At 37.1% G+C, this 10824-nt stretch overlaps 2 protein-coding genes and 1 pseudogene across 3 annotated transcripts; all 3 read left to right on the plus strand.

The window, feature by feature from the left end:
- On the plus strand, positions 1–3071 carry LOC143604566 (protein NRT1/ PTR FAMILY 8.2-like; annotated as a pseudogene). The gene is made up of 4 exons (XR_013148325.1): positions 1–303; positions 540–757; positions 880–1433; positions 2004–3071. The product of XR_013148325.1 is annotated as a protein NRT1/ PTR FAMILY 8.2-like (transcript).
- Positions 3072–4070: 999 nt separating this feature from the next.
- Positions 4071–6707, plus strand: LOC143604568 (pentatricopeptide repeat-containing protein At4g14820-like). Its single transcript, XM_077081002.1, has 2 exons — positions 4071–4980; positions 5057–6707. Exons 1-2 carry the CDS (start codon positions 4403–4405, stop codon positions 6648–6650), a joined length of 2172 nt encoding a protein of 723 aa, XP_076937117.1. The 5' UTR covers positions 4071–4402; the 3' UTR covers positions 6651–6707.
- A 1655-nt stretch (positions 6708–8362) lies between these two features.
- Positions 8363–9864, plus strand: LOC143604567 (uncharacterized). Its single transcript, XM_077080999.1, has 2 exons — positions 8363–8483; positions 9417–9864. The coding sequence occupies exons 1-2, from the start codon at positions 8450–8452 to the stop codon at positions 9860–9862; spliced, it is 480 nt and encodes a 159-aa protein (XP_076937114.1). The 5' UTR covers positions 8363–8449; the 3' UTR covers positions 9863–9864.
- Positions 9865–10824: the final 960 nt, after the last annotated feature.

Consider the following 10824-nt stretch of genomic DNA (forward strand, 5'->3'; position numbering starts at 1 on the left):
TTTGATTATCCACATTATATGCCATACTATCTGCCTTTAGTTGCTCTTATAAGTTCTAACTTAACTTATGTGGATCTTATTAGGGTCAACTCCCAAGGTCATAATCATCAAATTTTGATTTACACCAGAAGTTAAGAAAGAAAGAAAGAAACCTATTAATCATGAGTGACGCAGTAGATCTGACTTACAACAAACTTGAGCTAGAAGAAGATGTGTACACTAAAGATGGCACACTTGATTACAAGAACAATCCTGCTAACAAGAACACCACAGGAACTTGGAAAGCTTGCCCTTACATACTTGGTACATTATAACTTTATTATCAGTTATATTATAATTTCTATATCAAAAGATATATATAGTTTTCAGTTATTCAATACACAAAACATATTATTAACCAATACAGTTTTTCAGTTCTTTTGAATTCTTTCAGTATACAATGCTTGTAAGTACACTGAAAAACTGAAAACTAGCACTTTCCTAGAAGAACATAATCGAACGTGTTTAAAATCTTGATTCGTGTATTTGTATATACACAGGAAACGAATGCTGCGAACGACTAGCGTATTATGGAATGAGCACGAACCTATTGCTTTATTTCAAGAATCACCTTAATCAACATAGCACTACGGCTTCAAGAAACCTCTAGAATTGGTCAGGAACATGTTATATAACACCGTTGATAGGTGCTTTTGCAGCCGATGCATATCTAGGCCGATACTGGACCATTGCTATCTTCTCCATCATCTATGTTATTGTAAGTTTGTACGTTAGCCGAATTTATTATCTATTATAGTTATTATTTTTATTTATCATTTATCTTTAAGTTTGCTTCTTAGTCGTAATATTCTAGTTTCAAACTTTTGTAATATGATACAGGGAATGACATTGTTGACATTATCAGCATCGGTTCCGGGTTTAAGGCCAAGTTGTGTATCAAAAGATGTTTGTCACGCAACAGACGGTCAAGTGGCGGTAGCCTTTGCGGCACTCTATATAGTGGCTGTAGGAACAGGAGGGATTAAGCCGTGCGTCTCGTCATACGGGGCGGACCAGTTTGATGATTCAGATGAAAAGGAAAAGAAGCACAAGAGTTCTTTCTTTAACTGGTTCTACTTCTCTATTAATATTGGAGCGTTAATCGCGTCCTCAGTTCTTGTTTGGATCCAAGATAATGTGGGTTGGGGATGGGGGTTTGGGATCCTGGCGGTGGCCATGGCGATTGCTGTTGCCTCGTTCTTTTCGGGTACTCGTTTGTACCGGAACCAGAAACCGGGTGGAAGCCCATTGACCCGCATTTGTCAGGTCATTGTGGCTTCGTGGAAGAAACGAGGAGTTCGTGTGCCTGCTGACAACTCGGCTTTGTATGAAACCGCGGACAATGAGTCGGCTATCGTAGGAAGCTAGAGGCTTGAACACACCAAAGATTTCAGGTAAACATTTTTAAAACTTTTGTTTACCTCTAGGATCAATGTTGTAAAAGTAGGTTTCCAAGGCTGAGTACTCCTTGAGTACTCGCTACAAGGTATGTTGCCAAAGGGAGTTTCTTTAATTCCGCATAGTTACTAAGAAGCGATTAAAGGTGGTCAACGTCAGCCAGAATTGCATCTAATCGGTGAACTTTGGCCGATTTTGACTTAAAAAAAAATAAAACATAACTCATATTTCTTTAAAATTAAAGAATAAATATCAGTCTTTTTACTTAATGACTAACAATTTCATAATAATTTATTATTTAAAATTGTATTTCTCTTATTTATATTGATCTTCACCTATTTTGTTATAAATATTAGTAAATTTATGATATTTGACATATATATAATATCCAAAAATTAATTTTCTTTATATTTACCATGTCTGAGTACTCCCCGAGTACTCCGAGTACAGCCAACTCCCCAGTCGGCCGCCTAGGGTCCACCTAGCAACTTTTGCAACATTGTCTAGGGTAGAGGTAAAGTTTACTATGAGTTAAATTTTACTGGATACATTTGTTTGGTTTCCAGTTTCTTGGACAAGGCGGCGGTGGAAACAGAATCGGGCCACATAAAAGACACGGTTAGCCCATGGCAGCTTTGCACGGTGACCCAAGTGGAAGAGTTTAAGTCTATCATTAAACTACTTCCTATATGGGTCACTGGGATTGTTTTTGCCACGGTGTACAGGCAAATGGGCAACTTATTCGTGTTACAAGGCTCATTCATGGACATATCCCTAAACAACTTTGAAATCCCACCCGCGGCTCTAAGCATTTTCGACACTCTAAGTGTCATATTCTGGTCCCAGTCTATGACCGGATCCTTGTACCTGCTGCCCGTAAATACAAGGGCAACAAGTCAGGTATAACCCAACTCCAAAGAATGGGAACGGGACTAGTGATCTCGATTTTTGCAATGCTAGCAGCGGGAATTCTAGAAGTCGTTAGACTTGGGATCGTTAAACGTAACAATTATTACGATTACAAGCATATGCCCATGTCGATATTTTGGCAAGTCCCGCAATACTTCTTGATCGGTTGTGCTGAGGTGTTCACCTTTATTGGGCAACTCGAGTTTTTTTATCAGCAAGCTCCAGACTCGATGAGGAGTTTGTGTTCGGCTTTATAACTGACTACGGTTGCACTTGGAAGCTATTTGAGCTCGTTACTTGTGACGATTGTGACCGATATTAGTACTAAAGGAGGTAAGCCCGGGTGGATACCCGACAACTTGAATCGTGGTCAGTTACAGAAATTTTTCTGGCTCTTAGCGATTCTAAGCGTGTTGAATTTTGGGGCGTTTTTATTGATTTCGACATGGTACACGTACAAAAAGCCTGTTGGGACTATATCTAGGAAACACGAGGATGATGGTGTGTGTTCTGAACGTCTTACAAACTAAGAATACAACAATAATGTTCTGTTTACATGTATAGTATCTTGCTTTGAGTTTGTTGTTTCAGTTTTCTTTTAATTTTTGTTTCATGTTGTAAAATGAAGGTTGAACTTGTGATTAAGTTGCACAAATGTGAAAAATGAATAAAGGAATGTCACAAAGATGTTCGTAGGAAATTAAGGCTCCTAGAGTAACTGATCCTGAACAGTGAACACAACCTAGATATTATTTATTCATGTAAAAAACATAAATCCTACATTTCTTTCTACCATTTGCATTTGATACATTTGGTTTTCTGGCCTTAGAGACTGTGAAATTTTTTAGTAGGGTTCAGCGCGTCGTACACGGAACCTCTTCAGCTTCTAGGTCCCAAAGCTTCGGTTTTAACAAGATTGGCTTTGCTATTCAAAAGGGGGTTGCGGCGCAGCTTGTTGCCCGCTTGCCTGCCACTTTATTGTAATCGTTTTATAGTAAACGATATGATTTGAATAAAAAAAAAATAAATTAAATTAAATTTAATAAAAATCCTAACTTGAATGCATTAATAATCGTGTTATGTTTCTTGTCGCACCATAATGTTAATAAATATACGAGTATAAAACATCAACCTAAGTATATGTTCAACAATGGGTTTTTAATACCGAACCCGTACCTGACCCTACCCGTAGGGGTACGGATAGGGTATGCATTTCGGTACTAAAACCCAAACCCGAACCGGACACGATTTGTACCCGGTAATACCCGAAAACCCGAACCAATTCCATGCCCGGAACCGGATTTTTCCAATATCCCAAAAATACCTTTAAAAAACCCGAAAAATACCCCTAAAAAGTGCAAACTTATAAAAAATCCAATTTATACCCGAAAAATACTCAAAAAAAACCTAAAAATAAGGTTTTGTCAATACCTGAAAATAGGATATTCAAATACCCGGTTTTAGAATACCCGGTTATGTACATGACCCGAACCTGATGCATAGGGAGTATAGTTTTTAGAGATAATACCCGGACCCAAACCCTAACCGGGCATTACCAATACCCGATTTTCCAATACCCGGTCATACCCGAACCCGGATATTTGAAAAATGCGATTTGGGCACCTCTAATTCACACTCCGGTTTGCAATAAAAATGGAGAAGGTTGTGAAATAGAATCAAACTTGAGGGGTTCATGTGGAATATCATTGAACATAAAAGAAGTAGATTGATATACAAAAGCAACAGAGCTGGTGAAACAGGTAACTCTTTAACCCCTACAACAATCTTATTATTACTTTCATAGTTCCAGATGATTGATTATGATATTGCGGTTCATGTTATTAATAGTTTATATGAATTGACATACTGAATCTGGGTTTATTATTATAAGCATTTTTGGTTTCACTTGCATGCCTACCAACTGTTTGATAAAATGCCTGACTCAAAAACAATATACATTCCATTGAAATCACTTACTAAAAGATTATTATTCATCCAGGACTTGATTCAAGCAAACCTTCTAAATGATACAGGCTTACAGACCCAATAATCTACCATGAATGTCATGACCACCATTCCACAACCCATTATCTCATCGACCGTCCGCTACAACCATCTCTTAACCACCCTGTCAAACTCATCCTCTGTCTTACACCTCAAGCAAATACACGCCCAAATCCTCCGCTCGGGCCTTGACCGGTCAAACTCCCTTCTCGTTAAACTCGTTCTTTCAGCGTGCACATTATGTCCCCCGTCCTTTGACTACGCGTTATCGGTCTTTTACCAAATGCACAACCCGGAACCACATCTTTCAAACAAGTTATTGCGTGAGCTTTCTCGAAGCATTAAACCCAAAAAGGCCCTTTTGGCTTATGCAAAGATGAGGGAACAAGGGTTTGTGATTGACAGTTTTAGCCTCCCGCCGCTTTTAAAAGCGTCAACGCGAGTTTCGGCGTTGAGTGAAGGGATGGAGCTTCATGGGTTTGCTACAAAATTGGATTTTGTGTCCGACCCGTTTGTGCAGACGGGTTTGGTTGCAATGTACTTGGCTTGTGGACATATTGAAGATGCACGCCTGGTGTTTGATAAAATGCCTGAAAGAGATATTGTTGCTTGGAATATGATGATTGACGGGTATGGCTTCTTTTCCCGGTTGTTGGTTTCTTTTGAATTGCTAATTTCGTTATCTGAATTTCTAAACTGTGAACAGTTATTGCGGGAACGGGCGGTACAACAATGTTTTGCCTTTGATTGAAGAAATGAAGAGATCAGACATAAAACCAGATGAAAAGATTTTTTCTACTGTTGTTACTGCGTGTGCCCGTACTGGAAATCTAGAATTCGGGAAAGCATTTCACGAGTTTATAACCGAAAACCGAGTTATCGTTGACTACAACCTGCAATGTGCACTCGTGATCATGTATGCAAGTTGCGGCTCAATGGACATTGCAGCTAAGATGTTTAAAGATCTGTCCCCAAAAAACATAGTTGTGTCAACCGCCATGATTACAGGGTACTCAAAAGCAGGACAGATTGAATCTGCACGCTCGATTTTTGATCAAATGGTTGAAAAAGACTTGATTTGTTGGAGTGCAATGATATCAGGGTGTGCAGAGGGCGGTCAACCTCAGAATGCCCTACAACTGTTTCATAAAATGCTAACCTCGGGTGTAACACCCGATCAGGTCACTATGCTAAGTGTTATTTCTGCTTGTGCTAGTCTAGGTGCGGTAGATAACGCGATAAAAATCGAATCATATGTTAATGAAAATAGGTTTAGTGGAGTGTTACCGGTTAATAACGCGCTTATTGACATGTATGCAAAATGTGGTGAACTCGACAGGGCTAAACAAGTTTTTGATAGGTTGCATAAACGAAACGTTATTACATGGAGTAGCATGATCGGGGCCTACGCGGTCCACGGAGATGCTGTTAACGCACTCGACCTATTTCACAAAATGAAAATTAATAGAACCAAGCCGAACGAGGTCACATGTATAGGCTTGTTGTATGCTTGTAGCCACGCGGGGTTAGTCGAACAGGGTCGGGAAATCTTTGAATCGATGGTTAACGACTACAACATAACACCCAAACGCGAGCATTACGGTTGCATGGTTGATCTTTATGGTAGAGCTAATTTGCTTAAAGAAGCTCTAGAAGTAATTGAACAAATGCCCATGGCACCAAATGTGGTCATTTGGGGTTCCCTAATGGCAGCTTGTAGAATCTACAACGAGGTTGAACTCGGTGAGTTCGCAGCCAAACGGGTTCTCCAGCTCAACCCGTTTCATGACGGGGCCCACATTTTCTTATCAAACATTTACGCAAAAGAAAAAAAATGGGAAAATGTTGGGGAGATTAGGAAGGTTATGCAAAACAAAGGCATGGTGAAGCAATGGGGATGTAGTAGGATTGAAGTGGATGGTGAGATACATGAGTTTTTAACTGCGGATAAAACACACGAGCGTGTGGATGAGATATATGAAAAGTTGGATGCGGTTGTGAGTGAGTTAGAGGTGGCTGGTTATAGTCCAAATATGTCGTGTGTTTTGGTTGATTTGGACGAGGATGAAAAGAAAAAGGCGTTATTATGGCATAGTGAGAAGTTGGCACTTTGTTTCGGGTTATTAAGACAGAATAGAGGATCTTGCATTCGGATAATTAAAAATCTTCGGGTGTGTGAAGACTGTCACAACTTCTTGAAGTTGGCGTCTAAGGTTTATGGGGTTCAGATTGTTGTACGAGATAGGACGAGGTTTCATAGGTACGAGGATGGTGTGTGTTCTTGCAAAGACTATTGGTGACTTGCATAGTATATAAGAAAAAACTGAGTTTTAAGTTAATGTGTTAACTGTTATGTGTGCTCTTGCATATACAGATTCTTGAACAAACATAACTTGATAGTTGATACCTCTTCTAAAGTTCTACTCTGATTGATGAATGATGATGTGGCTTTTCTAAAATTACATGCTTTTTTTAATCTTTAAATTACTAATTTTTTTACATATGTAACATATAAACTAGTTATATGTATGTTTAATACGTTAATTTTATTTATACCGGATTCCACCTCATTATAATACATAAACATACCTACAAAAATAATAAAGGTTAAACGGCCGGTTTTAATTTTCAAATCATTAGTCGTGCCACTAAACCATCAAAATCTTATTATATATAGTAATAGTAAAATCCAAAGTGAGTTGCACTCACATTTGGACACTATTTATAAATTGTTCAAGAAAAAATGCAAACAATACAAGTTGTTATTGCATCATCATTATACGTATCATGTTGATCAGCAAGTGATCCGGCCTCAATCACATAACCTTCATCTTTTCATTAGTTTTTAGACTTTTAAGTTAGTATTTGAAGTAATTATTATATATATTAATTTTCAACTTTCTTAAGCTTAAAGGGTTGTACCCTTAGCTTAAAGGGTTGTACCTTTCCTTCACATATACAAAACACAAACTTTTTAGTGTGTTTTTACATTATTTATGTTTTAGTTTTATATTCGCGCATAAACACGCCGGAACAGACGTGCGTGATTGGACATTTTACATCTAATTTTCGTTAGGTTTAACAGTCTTGATGCAAAGCACGAATCCACCCCTTTCAACACACAACTTGAACAAAACGTTTTAATATTACTTTTTATTGGTTTTACGCCTCCCACCGCAACCGGGGGGGGGGGGTTGTTTAATACTAGTTAATATTAAATAATAGTTGTATCTTAGTTAATAATAAAGAAATCAATAAACCGAACACACGTTAAAGTTATTTTAGACACGTTACAATTTGATTTTGTTGTTTCACTTTTCTCCCGACATCGTAGTGAACATAACCGATGCTGATCAAATTCGTGTTAGTTCACTGTCGTAACAACAATGTTTTTTTAAATATGTTAACCCGATGGTTTTTTTTTGTTTAGCTATCGGCGCCATAACAAACGTACCTGATACCGACCGAATTCGCATCGACTCGTGGCAGCAACTCCCGTGTTCTACCGACTGAATAAATATCGTTGTTAACATGTATTTTCGCATCATAAGTTATACGAGCCACTACTATCCTAGGCGTTTACTAATATATTTTTGGTTTAGTGTCGGTACCGTTACGAACTTAACCGGTGTTTTTTCAACATAAGCTACACGAGTCGCTACTATTTTGAGCGTTTACTAATTTATTTTTTGGGTTTAGTGTCGGTATCAGTATAAACTTAATATCACCGACTGAATTCGTGTCACTTTGATCATAAGTTGTATGTGTACTGATATTAGTTGTTTTGGTTGTTTACAAAGTTATATTTTTATTTAGCATAATGCCATAACGAATTTGACCAACACTGACCGAACTAACGTCCCGGGTTTTCTTGCTAGTTAAAGACCAATAACTATGAGTACAAACCGACAGACTTGTTTCAGATTATAAACACTGAAGAGAAGTTGAGGGGTTAAATATGCAGTAACATTGAACGTGATAAAGGAACATGTTTTCCCCCTAATCAATCAAGAGAGACTGTAGCGATTTGTTCCTTTTGATTTTTTTCATGAGCTAAGAACACTCAAACTGGTTGCAAGCCTTCTTCTTTACCTTCTCGATGGTTCGCAAAAGTTATAGAGCTGTCGAAACAGGTAATTTTGAACCCTAATTTCTATTTGATTTATCATCAATTTCGTTGTTCCGAAATTTTGCTCGTGGATTTCTTAATGCGAGTGTATGTGAATTTGTGGGTTATGTTGTTAATGATCGATATTGGATGAAACTCCGGACCTGGGTTTTTGATGTGTTAGACTGGTTTTGTTTTTGTTATTAACATGTGCCCACCAACTGTTTGATAAAATGTCTGACCCAAAATGTATCAGTTCTTGTGTTCCTTTGAGCGAATTACAAGATTTTTAAGGTGATTAACGTTTGATTTTCTTGTATTTTGAAGGTTATTAATTGAAAAGTGTTGTTTTTTTTTAAATCGGTATGCAATTTCCATTCATTGTAAAAGGGTTGAACTCAAAATCTTATGTTCTTTGAGCGAATTACAAGATTATTAAGGGGATTAAAGTTTGATTTTTTTAATAACAAACTTTGAAGTGCGATTAAGGTTCGATTCTTTTAGGTTATTACTTAAAAAAAGTAGTATTCTTTACACAAATCAGTATGCAATTTCCATTGTTACTACTAAGGCTTGAACTTGAAATCATGAGCGAGTTGCAGGATTATTAAGGTGATTAAAGATTGATTTATATATTAACAAACTATGAAGTGTAATAAAGTTTCGATTTTTAAGGTTACTAGTTGAAAATAAGTGTTCTTTAACCAAATAGGTACGCAATTTCCGTTGTTACTAAAAGTGGTTGAACTTGAAATCTTATGTTCTTTGAGAGAGTTACAAGATTATTAGGGTGATTAAAGCTTGATTTTCTTGTTAACAAACTATGAAGTGTGATAAAACTATCGATTTTTAAGGTTATTACTTATTAGTTAAAAAATAGCGTTGTTCTGTAATTAAATCAGTATGCAATTTCCGTCACCTATATGTTAATCTTGTAACAATGATCACTCATTTCCAGTGACCATATCTTTCAATGCTGAGAAATACCTAAAGAAAATAGGCCTTGGAAAGGAAGACTACCACTTCTGGAAACAAATAGGCAAAGCACTTTTTTGCACATACACAGTGTTTGGTGCCATGTGGTTATACAACGAAACATCACCACTTGGTTGGTGGACATTGAAACCCGTACCCAAAGAAGAGAAAGAACTGGCTCATTTGTATCAGCGGATTAATTACCCGTACCCTGGTGACGAGGAGGCCATGACTGAGTTCATGGCAAAAGGTGGTATGATTGGGACAATGGTGAGTGCCAAAGGGACCATAGACATGGACTCGGGTCCCATGAATTATCAGAAGCAGTTGCAGAAAGAGAAGTTTGATCAAGAAGCACTTAAGTTGTGGTTGAGGATGAAGAATGAAGTTGTTCAAGAGCTTCAAGAGAAAGGGTATGATTTGGAGTGATTGTCAAGATTTTTTTTTTTTGAAATTGTTGTTACTGGTTTAATAATGTTGGATCATGGATAATATCTTGGATTTTACTCTTGCGAAGACGTGTAGCTGATTATTATATAAATTTTATAAAGTTACACTTGGTTATGATACGTATGTTTTATTCATTTTTTATGTTATTCTTCGTTCTTTCAAAAAAATCACGAAAATAACCAATTTTCTAGTACAGGCATGTCAAAACAGTTTACACATAGTTGTATGTTATGCGTGTACAACTGTACAAGGTCATAAACAAAAAATACATGATTATACAACATGTATTAGTAAATTTATCATCCCATGTGTGTTAACGTATTGAACTTTATTTCAAAGTAGATACGTACATGGATTATATTCGCGAATGGTATTAATGTTCGGGTTCTGTGTTTTATCATTCTATGTTCTTCAAAGATTCATAATTTTATAAAAAGAAAATGGAATCTTAATTATGAGAATTTGGAAATATTTAGTGGGAGTGTCAGGTTCTGTGTTTTATCATCATGCAAGCATGTTGTGATTTTCTCTTCTCAAATAAATGGATATGCTTGGTATGTGGTAATGGAATGGATAAAAGAATGGACTGGACGGAGCATGAAATGGTAGAGTGAATGAAATAGATTACTAATATTCCATTGTCATGTTTGGTTAATATATGAAAATGAAATGAATCATTACTTTATCATGTTTTGTAAGCATGACTGCAATACAAATGACAAAAATGTCATTGCTTCAAAATAAAGAAAATTTATCAAAATAAAAAACAATACTGGCAATGGTGGTTGCGACGATGATGGTGATGGCAGTGATAGTACAGTGGTGTGTAGGTTGTGATGGTCGTGGTGGCGGCAACGGTGGCGAAAACAGTGGTGGTGGTGGCAGCATGAGTGGTTACGTTGTTGTAGGTGGTGGTGGTACTTAGATGGTTGCGGAAAGAG

Source organism: Bidens hawaiensis, unplaced genomic scaffold (assembly GCF_021521415.1).
Source record: "Bidens hawaiensis isolate Kalapana, Puna unplaced genomic scaffold, B.hawaiensis_p1.1 tig00065821_1, whole genome shotgun sequence".
Classification (NCBI taxonomy): Eukaryota; Viridiplantae; Streptophyta; class Magnoliopsida; order Asterales; family Asteraceae; genus Bidens; species Bidens hawaiensis.